Consider the following 17,792-nt stretch of genomic DNA (forward strand, 5'->3'; position numbering starts at 1 on the left):
TCAAATATCAGTTTCATGAGACATCGGCCTCTTATTCTCTTAGACCTGATTTCTTCTTTGTTTTCTTCATCTGAAGGAAGGGTCACTATAAATAGTGGCATATATTTGACAGTTAATCACATACTACTGCAAAATATTATGTGAATCTCTTAACTTTGGACCAATTGAAAATCACATATCATCTTTGTTTCTGTTGTTGTTATGGTTGGTAGCTATTATTTGAAATGTTGTAGTGCTTAGTACATTTTAAGCTCCTAGAAACTAGAACAGCTGAATTCTTTAACTGCTACAGAAACCCAGTGGGCAATTCTCTTCCCTGCAGGGTCACTATGAGCCAGAATTGACTCTCTGGCAGTGGGTTTTAATTTCATGTTCCCAGACTTCATAATGCCTTTAAATTGCAAAGAATTTAGAAGATTGTTGTTGGTTAGATTTTAAAGGACACATGATATTAAACACATTCTTGTTGTGTCTTAGAAAACCTTTTCACCTCATGCTTGTTGGTGAAGAAAGTTAAGGGTAGGTTCATAAAATATTGCATACTTCTGGCTGGCTAAAAGTATAGACACTTAAGAAACATAAACTTAAGTGGTTGTGAACAAGTCATATGTTCCAGTGAAAGCATTAGATGTTTCTTGGATAATATCACTCTGGACTCCATCCTTTACTTTCCTCTTGTCCTTTCTTACTATCCCAAAGATCTCTATAAGTCACCATACCTAGGCCTTTCTGTTACCTTCCTAACCTTGTGAAAGAAGTAATTTCAGTTTGTTAGGATTTGTTAATGTAAAGGTACGTTTATGCTCAGTTTACAGAAGCAGAGTCTTATGTGGAAAGGGTCAAGGACGTAAGTAACATAGATGGCTTGTAGCTTCCAATCCAGGTACTCGGGCCGTTCCATTATTTTGTTGTTGTTTTTGTTGATTGCCTTTGAAAACCCTTAATGTGAGTGAGGAGAAATAAGAACACATGTATGTACCTATAGAACAAAGCTTAGTTCAACAGGCTTTATCATGAAATCACTGAGCAGACTGTGGTCTTGGTTAATAGAAACACATTCAGCTTTATCCAAGGAGACTATATCTGTAGGAAATAGAAAACTTAGGGCAAGGTAGGATTACTCATTTTATCGTAAAACTTTATTCTGAATTTGTATTCACCACATAATTTCCAGAAGTTAGAGATAAGCAGTCCACAAAACAAACCTTGGATAATTGACTCCTAAGGGCAGAAGAAAAGAGCACACCTTTTGTTTAATACTTTTATATATTCTTTATTGTAATAACTCTCTAAAAGGGTAACATGTTTAAAGCCACGGTGTCACAGCTTTTTAGGGTTCAAAAAGTAGTGAGAGAAATTAAGCCATAAAAAGGAAATGAAGTTCTCTTATATGCTATGATATGTACATTTGAAAACATGCTGAATGAAATAAGTCAGACACAAAAGACAATTATTTTATGATCCGACTTAAATGCAGTATCTAGAATATTTAAATGCACTGAGAAACCTTTATTGGTGGTTGCCAGGAGCTGGGGGCCAGGGGCAATTGATAATTATTGATGATCAGGTGCTGAGTTTCCATCAGGGGTGATACAAAACTTTTGGACATGGGTCATGGTGATAGTAGTACAAAATGACTGAAGTCATTAATGTTGCTAAACTGTACACTTAAAAATTGTTAAAATAGCACATTTTGTTAATTGTATCTATCCACTATGCACAATTTTTTTAAAAGGCAGTAAGGGAGTACATGCTTTTCTTAGAATGGTAAATCAGGTTTAGACAACTTTAAATATAGCTCATATTTTGATAGATGTTGCCAAGGTTGTGGTTCTTGGAGAGCAAATCAAGTTAAGCAATTCCCCGGGGAGGAAACATTTCGTTTTCTTGGTATGCAGTTTTGGTAGCAGTCAGCCAAATGATACATCTGCAGGATACAGTTTTCCTTCCTTTGCCTTGAATTTTGCAGATTCATGAGTTTACTATGCCTCAAAAGCACTTACATTTTATTTTTCTGTAATTGATTTTTCAGCTGCGGATTGTTTCCATTCCTGCCACGAAACATATCACTTTACACATCTAGTTCCATCTAGTGGTTAAAATTATAATTGCAGACGCTAAGTGAGCTGTAAAAATGACTCTGAGGTTGTAAGAGGTCTTGCTGATGTTACTATTTAGGGTAGTTGCCAAGTAGATACAAATGAAATCTTTGTTCTTTATGGATTGTCTGTGGTTTGACCGTTTGTGTAAAAACTTTTTTTAATAAGAGTTTTATTTTATGCTGGTTTACTTAACCTTTTTATATATATTGCTTTTCACACCGGGTCTTTCCCATTTCCTTTACCAACCCTTCCTTCCACCATGTATGGTGTGGAAATAAACATTTAGTATATTCTTAAGTTAAAAAAAAATTATATTTACATCGAGTTGTATCAAGATTCAGGTGAAAGTCACCTGATTTCTGAACGTTTTTTCATTATACACAAAAGTATGTGGTGGTGTTTTTATGTGCTGTCCAGTTGACTACAATTTACAGTGATTCTGTGCACAGTAGCTCTGAACCCTTGCTCTCTGACACCCCTACCCTCAGTACACTAGGTCCTGTGTCAGTCCATCTCATTCAGGCTTTTCTTCCCCTGTGTTCCTTATCTAGCCTTCCAAGCATGATGTCCTTCTCCCAGGACTGGACCCTCCTGGCATCATGCCCAGAGTATGTCAGATGGAGCCTCAAATCCCTTTCCTCCAAAGAACTGCTTAGTTTTACCCTTTCCAAGACATACCTTTTAGTTCTTTTGTCAGTCCATGGTATGCTCAATACTCTCCTCCAGCACCACAATTTAAAGACATCAGTTCTTGTCATCTTTGATAATTGTCCAGCTCACTGATGCATAGCAAGTATTTGCGGAGAATATGGCCTGGATCAGGTGCACCTTAATCTCTGGACTGACACTGTTGCTCTCCAGCACTCTAGAGAGGTCCCTGACAGCAGATTTTCCTAGTGCAATTTGTCATTTGATTTCCTGACTGCTGGTGCCAACCAAGAGTGTTGATTGAGGAACTGAACAAACTGAAATTGTTAACAATCTCAATCTCTTCTCCATGTGCTGCTAGTTGCCCCGTGGTAAGAATCTTTGTTTTCTTGATGTTGATATAGAGTAATATAATAAACTTTCTTTTCCCATCACTCAGCTTTAAAATACTTTAATGTTTTGCCATAATTCCTTCAAACTCCTGTGTTTTCCTCACAGTTTAGTAGGAGTTACTGTAAGAACATTGCCAGCCAGCACCTCAGAAATCCCCTCACACTAACCTCAATTTCCCTTAATCAGTAACTTCCAAAGATAACCATTATCTCAGTCTTTATGATAAAGACGTCTTTGTTTCTTTTACAATTTTGTTAGGAGGTTGTGTAAACAATTAAACACTTAACTACTGCTTGATAGGTTGAAGGTTTGAATCCACCCAGAGGATCCTGGGCAAGACAGGCCTGGCAATCTACTTCTGAAAGGTTTCAGCCTTGAAAATCCTGTGGAGAATTATACTCTGCACACATGCATTTACTAGAATTGACTTGGTGGCAACTAACATTACCATTATTACCCAGCACCACTACTGTGGTTTTTTTTTTTAAATTTTTAAATTTAATTTTATTATTTTTTGTGTGTGTATCATCAAATCAGATCTGACTGGTACAGGAGGAGATTGTCCCTCCTTCACCTGCAGAGCATCTGGTGGATTCAAACCATGTGCCTCTGGGATTGCAGTGCAACCACTACTGTTTTTAAAAAATTACTTTTCTTCTTGAGCATATATATAGCCGAATGTTTTCAACCTGTGCTTGACTTTGATTACATTATTCAAGTTTTGCAAACATTTTCACTCTCCTTTTCTTATTGCTCTTCTGCTAAGTTTCTTGTCCAATCTTTTGAGTTTCTGTTGTCAGTATGAATATATATATAGATGTAGGTATAGATATAGATATATAGATATGTAGATATAGTTCCTAAGGCAGACATGGTGGATGAGATGGATTGACTTAGTGACTGAAGTAATGGGGATAGATGTGTCAGAGACGCAGGATAGAGCAGACTCAGGATAGAGCAGGGTGCAGAGATGTACATAGGGTTGCTATGAGTCGCAGGTGACTCGACGGCACACAGCAATAACAAGGCAGACATTCTTTACTAGTTAAACTAATTTATTACTTGGTTTTAAGAAGTCTTCAGGGGATATTTTTGGCTTAAGGTTTAAAGATGAATTTAGGTCATTATTTTAGCGGATTTATTAGCCTCTGTGATGCCACAAAGTGTGGATTCCATTGAAATTTAATATTCTACATTTTCCTCATTTTGATTAGCATTTTTTCTAGTCTATTTGATCAAAGAATTCAGTAATGATAACTGGATATGATAAATTTCTTCTGGTCTCATACCCTTTTCCTATTCTGACTCTCCTTTTTCTTTATTGCTATGCTTTGGTTGGTTGGTTGCTTGCAAACTTTTAAGACCCTAGGCACTTTTTACCAGTTAAGAAATAGAATGGAAATGAAACATAATAGCCAGTTATCTGGTATGTCTCTTGAAACCAAAACCCTGCAACTACCAACCAACAAACTAAATCCCATCAGGTGTTTGGTTGTAAATAAGAAGTTTCAGCAAGGAACTCTGAGAGTCTAATGTAAGGAGTTGTTAACTGGGAACCCAAAGGCTGGTGGTTCAAGTCCACCAACTGCTCTGAAGAAGAAATACAGCCATTCTCCTCCAAGATGAACTATACCCTCTGAAAACCCACTGGTGGGCCACCTATAAGTTGGTCCAATTTGACAGCACATAACAACAGGAAAGGTGCAGCCATGAATCTGCAGTGTAACTCCCTCAGGACGTGGCCACCAGAACTCCCACAATTGAATCTAGAGACATTAAGAAAAGATAAGGAAATGGAAACAATTTTATGCCAATAAAGTTTGAAAATTTAGCTGCACAAATTCTTAGAAATAGGCAATTTACCAAAATTAATGTTGGAAGAAAATGGAAAATCTGAATAGTTTTATACCACGAAATAAATGGACTACATAATTAAAAACTTTCCTACAAAGAAAACTTTAGTTCCAGATGATTTCATCAGTCAAATCTTTAAGAAAGAAAGAACACTAATTTTATATCAACTTTTCTAGAAAATAGAGAAAATGCACTCCCCAACCAACATTACACGGCTGGCACAATCTTCATTTAAAACCTAATGTAAATGCAATGTGTCAGGTCAGTCTCACATCATGAATATTAATGGGGAAATCAAAACAGATTTCAACAAAATTCACACCCTATTAAAAGGACAATGCATCATAACAAAATTAGGTTTATTCCTGAGGTGGCATGACTTGATTCTTTTGTTTTTGCTCACCCTCCAGTGGGTTTTCAGAGGCAGTAAATTGCATGGGAAGAGATGCATGATTGGTTTAACATTAGAAAATGAATCAGTATAGTTGAGTATATTTTAGTAAAATAAAAGATACCATTTGATTGTTAATGGATCTACAAGAAGTATTTAATTGGCTAATGATTTGAAATAAATAAATTCCTAGCAAACTATGAATAAAAAGACATTGCCTGAATTTGATAATTTATTTTTCCTTATTTGACAGGTAAGGAAAATGATCTGTTTTTTAAAAAAAATTTGCTTTTTTTTTTTACCCTGAAACTTATTAAGAGTGAACTTCTTTTCATATGATTATTAGTCACTTAGGGGCCCTCTACTATGAGTGACTTCATTTTATCCTTTGCCTAATTTTCTGTTGAATTGTTCTTACCAAATTTTAGGCAATACTGATAACTTAATGAATGTTAATTCTTTCTTAACTATATGTATGGCATATCTATTTTCCAGTCTATGGCTTTTTTTTTTTTGTTACTAATTTTTTAAAAGTTTTAAATGTATAGATTTATTTATTTCTTAATTCTGAATTTGTAGTGTGTTCACTTGATTTTAAATAGAATGAAAATTTTCTCTCCTACCCTTGTACATGATTTATCCAAATTTTTCTTGCCAGAGGCATTGTGACTTAATTTGTTTATAAATTTGTAGTACCAGAATTTTAAATTTAATTGTAGTTGAGTCTAACAATCTTTCTGTACTGATTGTGCTTTTTGTGTCTGGATTTTTTTTTTTAAGCCTCTCATCTCATTAATTTATCACTACTTCCTAAAAGTGTGAAAGTTTGTTTTTCATCTTTAGTTCTTTATTCTGTTTAGAATTTATTTGTGGGGGTGTGTGTGTGTGTGAAGTAGGGATCAACCCCTTCTCATCTTTAGAATTACTTGCCCTCATAGTCTTTCTGTGATTGATTTAGTACAGCCTTCAGTGGAAATGGCAGTCTGCCACCGAGCTTCATCTACAAATAGCAAATGCAATTAGTTGGTCTAGTTTTTAATTTCTATTTTGTTACTTCTTGTACATGGGTGCTCAGAGTCCTAATAACCACCGTCTTTCAGGCCCCATAATATGTCCTTGTGTCCTCTGACATGCCTGGAATTTGTGTAGGCTGTGCTGGGGCAGGGAGAGGAGGGCTGCTTTGTCACACAATAAACAAGGAGAAAGCTTTCCCCCGTCTCTTCGATATACCAATGCCTCATCAGAAGCTGTCAGCATTTATGTAAGAAATGTACTTTTTAACTTGAGCAATCTTTGTTGTAAAATAATATCTTGTATAGCAAGAAACAGTTTGTTTTAAAATAAATACTGTAGAATAGGAAGTTGTTTTTGCTTAAATATAGTAGTTTTCTCTAGTTCTAATCAGAGCTGTGTCTTGGAGAGGGTGCAGCCGGAGTGCTCTTTGGAGGCAAGAATGATGAGGCTTCTCCTCACATACTTTGGGCATGCTGCTAGGAGGTGCTAGTCCTTGGAGAAAGACATGATGCTGGGAAGGGGGAGGGTCAGTCAAGGAGAGGAAGACCCTCAATGGGGTGGATTGATACGGTGGCTGCTGCAATGGGCTCTTGTGTGTCAGGAAGTATGAGGCGCGCGCAGGATAAAACAAGGTTCAGATCTTTGTTTATAGGGTTGCTATGAGTCATGCTTGACTTGATGGCACCTAACAACAGGAGATAAGCAAAAGACGAAAATCTTCAAATTCTTAAACCTGTTGCTTGATGTTTTTAACTTTATGTTGGATCATTGTGTTTTCTTTGGAAAAGGTTTAATGGACTTTATAATGTGAAGATAAAAAGAACTCCCTGTGTCTGTCTTTTCCACCTCTCATCTTCAATATTACTTTGGTTTTGCGGTGTGTTTTTGTTTGTTTGTTTGTTTTTTTATCCTTTTCCTCTCAGTATCTTACTAAATGATTTCCACTCAGGAAAAGTGAGGAAAATATTTTACGAAAAGAACTAGGTAAAGAAATGAAAATGGCACAAAGCAAAACAAGAGATGAACACAGGAAGGAAAGTGAGGAAAAAAGCAGAGGAAAAGACTCTTAGATTGTGTGATCCTTGTGTCTTAGGACTCTCATATGTCTTATTATTTTCCTTGTAAATTCCAAAGGACAACATCTACCTACTGACTTTTCCACCTCTGACCCCCCTCCCCCCAATGTATGAGGGTGCTTTTTGGAGATGATGGCCAGGCTGGAAGGAGTCTTTTGAGAGCAAGGCTTTGTGCTTCAAACTCCTTTCTCATTTGTTTGTCTACCTTAGTGCGTTAAGAGTTACCTGTGAGAAAAGCTTTAAAATCTTGAGTCTTGCTCTGCACATTAATAAAAGAAAGGTGTATAGGTCTTATGTGTGTATGTGTTTCTACTTAAGAAATATAATGGATACTGTTCATGTATATTTTTATTCTGGAATTAATTTGATCAGGAATCTGCTCTTCAGAATATTTATGATGTGACTTTCATAAGTGATTTTGACTAGATAAGCGATAAGACATAATGGGACTAGCATATCTCACCAGAGTTTGTGGCTCTATCTCTAGGGTAGTATTTTTTCCACTGATGGTGAGTATGAACAGTATTTCCGTATTGACTCTTTGTCCTGACCAAAATAACTCAATATTAAAAAGAGGTATCCTTTTTTATTTTTTTTAAAAAGTGCTGTTGTCAATTGTTTCTTTTTTTTTTTTGTCTTTTTTTTTGTTTTTTTTTTGTCAATTGTTTCTAATTCTCTAGTTCTCCTTGGTTTATATTATAATCCTTAACATCTCATAAGTTTACACAATAAAAAGAACCTATCTAATATGTAAAAGGATAAAGAGACAAATGTTTTAAGCTTTTCTTTAGTGACTGACTTGAGAACACAGTCTTAGTTTTAAACTTTTACGTGAATTCTCATAGTACATTATAATAACACAAAGAAGGAATCTAGTTATCAACAACTAAGGATTGGGCTGTTGAATAAAATTATGTAGTAAGTTTTCAAAGGAGTAGTGATGAACTTTTAAAGTTTATACTTGCCTTATTTTTGTGTTACCATTGTTAAAAATTACCCATGTATCATTGGCAAAGTATATTGTACATTAGTTATATTTAGAGGTGTCATTTTTCCTGGAATAGTGCTTTGGTATCTAGGGTGTAATGGGAGACTTCTAATTTGTGATTATTTTTGTTGTGTGACTGTTTGTATGAGTCAAATGAATTTGAGCTTTGCCTGACTGAGATGTGAAGACTTAACGTCTTTATTGATTATAGAATAAGTCTGTTCTGACTTATGTTGTATTGATTATAAAATAAGTGAATGGTTATGCAGTAAGAATTAGAATAAATGAAGTTAGTTGATAATGGATAAAAACAATTGATGTGTTTGCTAAAAGATATGTAATAAGAATAATACATGTAGCAATATATTAAAAATAAAAGGGCTATAGGAGACATTGGAAAATATTGAATTGTTGTTGTTGTTGTTGTTAGTTGCCCCTAAGTCGACTATGACTTATATCAACACTATGAACAGCAGATCTGAACTTTGTTCTATCCTGTGCCGTCCTCATGATCTCTGTCATCCTCGGGTCCATTGTTACACTGTGTCCGTCCATCTCCTTAAGGGTCTTCCTCTCTGTTGCTGACCCTTTGCCTTTCCCAGCATGTTATTCTCTCCAAAGACTGCATCCTCCTGAAAATATGCCTAAAATGAGGTAAAGTTTCACCATCCTTGCCTCTAAGGAACACTCTGGTTGCCTTTATTTCAAGACAGATTTGCTTTTACTTTTGGCAGTCCATGGAATATTCAGTATTCTTTTCCAACATCACAAATCAAAGGCATTGATTCTTCTTCTGTAATCGTTAGTCATTGTCCAACTTTCAAGTGCATAGGAAGCAATTGAAAAAAATAATGATTTGTATTAAGCACACTGTAGTTTTTAAACTGACATCCGTGCTCTTTAGAATTTTGGAGAGGTCCCTGACAGCACACGTCCCTAGTGTAACACATCTTTTGATTTCTTGACCACTGCTACCATGAGTATTAATTGTGAATCCAATTAAAATGAGATTGTTAATATTTTTCCCATCTATCATGGCATGGCCAGTTGATCCAGTGCTGAGGATTTTTATTTTCTTGGTATTGAAACATAACCCATAGTGAAGGCTGTAGTCTTTAATCTTCTGCAGTAAGTACTTCAAGTCTTCACAGTCTACAAAGCTGTGTTGTTTGCATGATGCTGGTTACGGATGAGTTTTCCTCCAGTCTCAATGCCATGTTCTTAATACAGTCCAGCTTCTGAAATTATTTTTTCCAGTATAGAGATTACATAGATATGGAGAAGGATACAACCCAGACCCACACTGTCTCTTATTTTAAACCATGTAGTGTTCCCTTGTTCTGTCCAGATAGCCTCTTTTCAGATTTTGTATGACCATAATGAAATGTTTTGAGTTACCTAATCTTTTCAGTGTTAACCATAATTAGTTAGGATCCAAATAGCCAAATACCTTTGCATAATCAATAAAGGACAAGTAAACATTACAAGTAAACATCTTTCTCCCCGCTTTCAGCCAAGAGCCATCTGACATCAGCAGTCCCTTGAGCCATTGCCTCTTCTGAGTCCAGCTTGACGTTCTGACACCAGCCACTTTTTAAAAGCAATTTTCAGCAAGATTTTACTTGCATGTGATACTAATGATATTTGATAATTTCCACATTCTTTCACACCACCTCTTTTGGGAATGGGGGACAAATTTGGATCTCTTTCAGTCAGTTGTCATGAAGCGGTTAATAGGAAATAAAATACTTCTGAGGTAGAGGAGCTCTGCAGTGGTGGAACACTAACACCAAGAACCATTGTCAAGTGATCCTGTCTGTTGGCCTCCAAGCATGTAAATCTTTATGGAAGGAGACTGCTTCATCTTTTCTTCAGATGATTAGATCCAAACCATCAGCCTTTCATGTAATGACAGTCGATCATGTAATGCCCTGTGCCACCAGGGTTCTGCCAGTAGTGGAGCCCAATATAATGTAGGAGTAAAAAACCACCAAGGATCTATAGAATAGATTTGCTTAGGATCATGTAGTGGTAGAGAGGTGAAGTGAAAAAAAAACTTTTTCCAGGTGCCTTAGAGAGAAGAACTTACCTGTGCAAAGGATGGACTTAGATGATAGGTCAGAAGTATCCAGAGTGGAAGAATTTGAAAATAAAATTTGTTTCTGGACTTGAGCAAAAGCTAAGTCAATATCCATTTTATTATATATTTGTAAGCAGAAGTTTTGGTCATGAGGGAGAGAATCTTAAAGGCTGCTAACTCAAAACCAAAACCAAATCTGTTGCCATGAAATTGGTTCCAACTTATGACAACCTTCCATTAGGTTTTCTAGGCTAAAATCTTAACAGAAGGAAATCACCTTGTTTTTCTCCCAAGGAGTAGCTGGTCGGCTTGAACTGTCAACTTTTCAGTTTGCTCAGTTATAGGCAGTAGTTTATAGGCAGTTGTGTTATTAACCCAAAGACTGTCTGAGTCTGTTTGGCAGTTTGAATCCATCAGTTACTCTAAGAGAGAGAGATGAGCGATCTCCTCTCTTGCTGTTTACATCCTGGAAGCCTGCTGGAGGTCAGTTAAGAGTTGATTCCAACTTGATGGCAATGAGATGGAATGGAGTTCATTGCTGTACTAGGAGTCACAGCTGCGGGTCTCAAGTTTTATCAGTTATTTGTTTTTGTTGTTGTTAGGTGCCATCAAGTCGCCTGCAACCCTTAGCGATTCTTATGTACAGCAGCTCTGAACCCTGCCCTGTCCCGAGCCAGTCTCACTAATTCCAACACATCAACCCCCATTGCCCCAGTTAATGTATCAATCCATCTCATCTGGGGTCGTTTTCTCCTGAGCTGTCCCACCACCCTTCTGAGCATGATGTCCTTCTCCAAGGATCGGTCCCTCCTGGTCATGTGCCCAAAGTATGTGAAACAGAGCTCCGAAATCCTACTCTCCAAGGAGAAACTTGGTTTCACCCTCTCCAGGACAGACCTTATTTGTTTTCTTGGTGGTCCATGGTATGCTCATGACTCTTCTTTAGGAGCACAACTCAAAGGCATCAATTCTTCTGTCATCCTTAACCATTGTCCCCCTCTCTGATACATAGCAAGTAATTGTGAAGGCCATGGCCTGGATAAGATGCACCTTTGTCTGTAGACTGACTTCGCTGCATTTTAGCACTCTGGAGAGGTCCCTGGCAGCAGATTTTCCCAATGCAATTTGTCTTTTGGTTTCTTGACTGCTGGTGCCAAGAGTGTTGATTTTGGAGCCAAGCAAGCTGTAATTGTTAACAATTTCAATATATAATTCAGAATTTGACCGTTTTGTTAGGAAAGTGCTCTTTGTGCAGGACTTTGAACGTGTTCATTCTGATTAACATGGGCTGGAATCTTCATTTCCACCTTAGATATACTGAATCAGAATTTACAGTTTAACAAGATCCCTGGGAGATAAAAACCACCTGGTCTTGGTAAACTGTAGATTCTGATTCAGTATATTTTAGGTGGAAATAAAAATTTTCAGCAGGATGACAAATAGAAATGAGTTTGGAGCTCTGTCATTGTGACTGCTAATTCTAAAATGCTGTTGTACCAGGCAACCTGCTAGTCATCTGTGTCTTCCTGGAGTAGATGCCTAAAATGAAAAGCAAATTCAGGGCCCATCATAGAATTTATCTGGTGTCTTTTCACAGCTATGTACCTTTTTTTAGGGTTTTTTGATAACCCTCAAATACCAAAAACTCAAGTTTTATCGTCTTCTCTGCAGTCAATATATTAAGGATTTGTTATGATGTGTGTCTGAGGCAGATATGACCCCTCGGGATCCTCCAGTGGGTTTTCAGAGCTTGTAAACCACACAGGAGGAGGTTGCCCATCTTTTTTTCCTACAGAGCAGCAGATGGATTTGAACCACCTGTCTTTGGGTTGACAGCACAACTTCTTACCACTAAGGCACCAGAGGTTTTTCAGAAGATCAATATGTAACTTGATCCATGAATAATTAAATGATTGAAAGCATGAGAAACACAGAGAAGAATAATCCCCCCATGTTTTCTTTTTTCAGAAATGCTGTCTGCAATTTTATTATCTGCAATGACTCTTCCCTTCGAGGTCAGCCTGTTATCTTCAACCCTGACTTCTTTGTGGAGAAGCTCCGACATGAGAAACCTGAAGTGTTCACCGAGTTGGTGGTCAGCAATATCACAAGGCTCATTGATTTACCTGGAACTGAGCTGGCTCAGTTGATGGGAGAAGTGGAACTGAAGCTGCCAGGTGGGGCTGGCCCAACGTCAGGCTTCTTTCGGTCTCTAATGTCTCTCAAACGAAAAGGTAGGAGGTTCTTCCTTGGGCTTTGCTCTTAACCTTTTTGCTCTTTAACACATTCTTAATTGATGAGTTCTGTTGCCATAAAGCATTTTGGATCAGTTTTCTAATTTTTGTAAGTAGTAAAACGTTAGTAATAAAAATGATGAAAACAGTATAAATAGAGAAATAATGATATTAAATATACTCAGCCCTCAAGAGGTGAAATGATTAAGGGGGTTCTCAAGGACACTTATTTTTATGCTGTTAATAGTATAGGGTGCTCTGCTGGCTTAGTGATAAAGAATTGCGCTGCAAATGCAAATGTGTGCGGTTCAAATCTACTAACTGATCCATGGGAGAAAGATGGGCATTCTCTCCCCGTGTGATTTACTGCCTCTGAAAAACTGCTGGAGGATCAGCTATGGATTGGTTCCAACTTGATGGCACAAAACCACTACCACAACAAGTAATTAATATAATAAAATAGTATTACATAAATCACACCACTGCAGAGTCCAGTAAATAGAGTGGAACATTGTTCAGTTGTGATTGTCAGATATTTCTATTCTTTGGAATGATTTGATGAGGCAGATTCCTATGAAAGACTCAAAGAAAGCCTTCCTAGGAAATAAAGAAGTCCTAGCATTCCTTTTGATGTGATTTTATTGAGTATAAAAAAATCATGAAAGTAGGGAAAATGTTTAAATACAGACCTGTATTGACTCTAGTGTATAATCTGTGATGTTCTGAGAATTGTGACACTTGAGAATTTTGTTTGTTTATTTTTAAATATCAGCATGTTAACTTTTTCTTCTTAATTAAGAAGTCTTTGACTTCGTTGAACTTTACCTTCTTATATTAAACTTGGAGAAAGCTGTTTGAGAATTCTTTGAATTGCTTGTTTTCTGGTGTTTTTCCAGCTTTAGGGCACTCTGGTGGCAAGGTTTGTAGAGAGCTGTTCTGCTGAGTGGCCAGACCTCTTTTAATCCACCAGCAACACCAGCAAAGAAAGGTGGACATTGTCCTCCCAGGAGATACACAGCCTCAGAAACCTGCTGGAGGGTCAGCTAGGGGTAGGTTCTGACTTGATGGCAATGAGTGTGAGTTAATGGTGGTGCTACCACCCAACCAAAAGGTTGATGGTTTGACTCCTAGCAGTTCCATGAGAGAAAGATGGAGTAGTCTGCTTCCAAAAACATTTACAGCCTTGGAAATCTAGTAGGGCAGTTCTATTCTGTCTGACCAATTATCTGTGAGTCTAAATTGATGGTTCTGTAGCAGTGGATTTGGCTCCAGCTTTAAGGTTTTTATTTACTGATTCCACTCAAATATTTGCTAAAATATAGAACAAAATAGTAGATTTCAGTGTGATGACTTTGTACCTTTATGTAAAATATAATCCTTTCCTGTTATTTTTCTCCCTTCCAGAAAAAGGAGTGGTGTTTGGCTCTCCACTGACAGAGGAAGGCATTGCTCAGATATACCAACTGATTGAATATCTGCACAAAAGTAAGGCTTTGACAGTATGTTGTTTTTTGTTTAATAAAGCTGTTCAGGTTTTAGTGAGAACTAACTGCCCTGAGTTAGGAAATAGATACAAGCTGCTCATCAAAAACGAAACTAGCCATAATTTCAGCTGGCACGTTTCTAAATATATTTTCTTTTAATTTTATTTTTTCCTGTGTGACTTGCTTTATACTTTAAGAAATGTGTGTAAATTAGATAGTATCTATGAAGTTATATTTTCTCTTTAACTCAAAGGATATTTCTTTCAGAAAAACTACATAACTCCCAAAGAATTGTAGCATTTATTCAGGGGAGAGAGCGTAATATATCACAAAGATATTTTTCATCTCTAAAATATGTTGTTGTTGTTAAGTGCCGTCGAGTTGCAGGCGACTCACAGTGACCCTATGAAGGAGAGTCCTCGATGCTTGGGTGCCTTTCATCCTCTCTCCAGGTTCTCTAAAATATAGGATTAAAATAAATTCTGCATTTAATTACGATTTCATGTTTTAGTAGTGTGCTGGCTATACCATTGCTTCAAGTGCTTGGCACAAGTGCCAGTAGGTGAAATGTATAGCTGTGTGTGTTGATAAAAGATAACAAAATGTTTTCCTGTTAAAGGCAACACAACCATTTACGTCATATCAGTGTGTGACATGGTGCTCCTTGGGCAGTGGTTGCACATTGGCAGCCCACAGGCTTGACATATTTGCCTTCAGGCTTGGTTTGGATTGTAAAGGGTTAAACTAGAAAAAGAAAAGGAGCTATCAGTGTTTTGAGTTGTGGGGTGTTTAGATGTTCAGCTTCTTTGGATAATAGGGGGAGATCTGTGAACATCCTTGGGTCCTGTTGCCATTCTAGAGCACAGCGAGGGGCTTTCTAGTTTGCTCCAGTTCCCAGTCGTTCATATACTCCTACCAGCTCTAGGTCTTATACCAAGGTGAATACGTCACTGAGCTGAAATGAACCAGGAGCTTTCTCCGCTCACAGGTCGGACCTAAAATCCCTTAGATTGGCTTACAAGATAGTTTGGGGGAAAGGGTCATTTAGTTGGGATAATGAAAAGCTTCTGGGACTTTCTTAGACTGAAAGATGATCTGACATGTTAGATTCTAATTCCTGGAGCAGTGGAGTGGCTCTAGGTTAATTTTGGGTCAGGAAAACAGTTGACAGGTGCAGCAAACCTCTGTAGATGAATTTGGCCCCTCCAAAGTCTGGGCCATCCCATGGATGGCCAAGAGAATGAAAAGATATTTCTAAGGAGAGGGTGTAGCTGGAGTGCTCTTTGGAGACAGGAATGATGAGTCTTTGTCTCGCATACTTTGGGCATATTGCTAGGAAAGACTATTCCTTAGAGAGGGACATGATGCTGGGAAGGGTGGAGGGTGGGCGATGGAGGGGAAGACCCTCAACCAGGTGGATTGACACGGTGACTGCTGCAATGGGCTCTTGTGTGTCAGAAAGTGTGAGGATGGCGCAGGATAGAGCAGGGTTCAGATCTTTTGTTCATAGGGTTACTATGAATCATACTTCATGGCACCTAACAACAACAAAATCTGGGACCACTGAGAGGAAAGAACATATAAGGAGATTTGATTTCTCTTTCAGCTTATTTTTCAAGCTCATTCCAACCATTTCATTGATTGGTTAAACTCAGTCTCCATATGTACCATAAGAGGTTGAATAAGCCCTTCTGGGAGGACTGTCTTTTAGTTGAGAGACCACCAGTATTCAGGGAACGTCAGATATGTTCACTCAGGGCTAATTGGTTCTTAAAGAACTCGGAGAAGAACCTCCTTAAACATTTTTATAAAGGGCTTTTTAAGTGTAATATTTCTTTTAGACTACTTTTAGTAATTATTTCTCTTTTTGCTTATTTTTGCTGTGCTGAGCAGACTTGCGAGTAGAGGGTTTATTTCGAGTACCAGGCAATAGTGTCCGGCAACAGATTTTAAGAGATGCTCTCAATAACGGAACTGATATAGACTTGGAATCAGGGACGTTTCACTCCAATGATGTTGCCACCTTGCTGAAGATGTTTCTAGGAGAGTTACCGGAGCCCCTGCTGACACATAAACATTTCCATGCACACCTCAAAATTGCTGGTGAGTGTTGACATTGATACGGATATATAAGAAAGAAATCCATTTCTTTCAATTTAGTAAAGTCATTTGAAATTTTCTATTGCTTATCACCCACAGTAAAATTCTAATACTGATTAAGACTTCATGATATTTTGGAGCTTTTTTGAGATGTATATATATATATATATATGATACTTACAAGTTTGGTCTGTTAGCTTTGCCCTTGGACTATTGCTAAATATTACCATATTTCATTTCAACCCAACTCTACTTTTAAAATTAAGCTGTTTGGTTTTTTTTAACCATTTCAGCAACATTTTATTTTTCATATACAATTTTAGTCACATTAATTATATTCATCATGTTGTGGAACTGCTACTACACTTTACTTGCAAATTGGAAATTTGTTTTTTAAAGATACTTTATTTTCTGACAAGGTAGAACATTCATAGGGTTCAAAATTCAAAAGGTTAAGAAGGAGCTCTGGTGACCTGGTGGAAAGAAGGTGTGCTGCAATCATGAAGGCGCACAGTTCAAATCCACCAGATGCACCACTGGTGAAGGAGGAGCCATCTCCTCCTGTACCAGTTGGATCTGACTCGATGGTACACAATAAGGAAAAAAAAAATCTAAACCCCCTCCCCAACTTCAAAAGGTTAAAAAAGAAAAAAAAATGGCGGAATACTTGTCTTCTACCCCTATTTCCCAGCACTGAATTCTTCCTAGGGATAACTGCTGTCACTAGTATCTAGTATATCTTTCTAGGAATATTTTGTGCACTTACAAACAGATGCCTTTATTCCTTTTCCTCTCTTTGTTTAATGGTAGGGCATTATACACATGGTTTTTGGGTTGCTTTTTCCATTGGCTGTATTTTAGAGAGTGTTCCATTTTCCAACCATAAATAGTCTCTTTATTCTCTCTTGTGCCTTGCATGCAGAAAATTCATTCTTAAACTGCACAGCTGTCACGCGGCCATAGGCACGCTAAGTGCATATAGCATCTGAATGCTGTACTCAGTTTTCTGTCCTTGAGTGTTCGCTTTTTTTTCTTCTAATTTTAGGGAAAATATGTACTATTAGTTTATTTTTAAAACCATTTTAAAGTTACATGTTCTTTATTTCTGCAATCTGTGTGAGAAATGGTGGCAAGAAATTCCTTACTGCTGTTCTTTTTTTTAAAATTGTGATTTTAACAAAGGTTTATGGAGAGGTTGGGCTTTCATGCATTCATTGTTGCACACTTTCCTCCCCCTCCCTCTCATCTCCTCTCCAGTCTATTATTTTTTTTTAAATACTGACTACCTTTTAAAAAATACTACAACCAGATGCTCTGCTGGAGAAGGAGGAGGCAATCTCCTCCTGTACCAGTCAGATCTGATTTGACGGTACACGTAAAAATAATACAATAAAAAAAATAAATAAAATAAGTAAAAAATACTACAGA

The 17,792-nt window shown here is 37.3% G+C and overlaps 1 protein-coding gene across 1 annotated transcript in view; it reads left to right on the plus strand.

Annotated features, from left to right (window-relative positions):
• Positions 1 to 17,792, plus strand: part of ARHGAP19 (Rho GTPase activating protein 19) — a 106,402-nt gene that overhangs the window by 9,953 nt on the left and 78,657 nt on the right. The window contains exons 2-4 of the mRNA XM_006880204.1: positions 12,515 to 12,780; positions 14,185 to 14,265; positions 16,158 to 16,367. Coding sequence (XP_006880266.1) covers positions 12,515 to 12,780; positions 14,185 to 14,265; positions 16,158 to 16,367 — 557 coding nt within the window. The remainder of the gene's footprint in view (positions 1 to 12,514; positions 12,781 to 14,184; positions 14,266 to 16,157; positions 16,368 to 17,792) is intronic.

This window comes from Elephantulus edwardii, unplaced genomic scaffold, assembly GCF_000299155.1.
Source record: "Elephantulus edwardii isolate Elephantulus edwardi_28Jun2011 unplaced genomic scaffold, EleEdw1.0 scaffold00006, whole genome shotgun sequence".
Classification (NCBI taxonomy): Eukaryota; Metazoa; Chordata; class Mammalia; order Macroscelidea; family Macroscelididae; genus Elephantulus; species Elephantulus edwardii.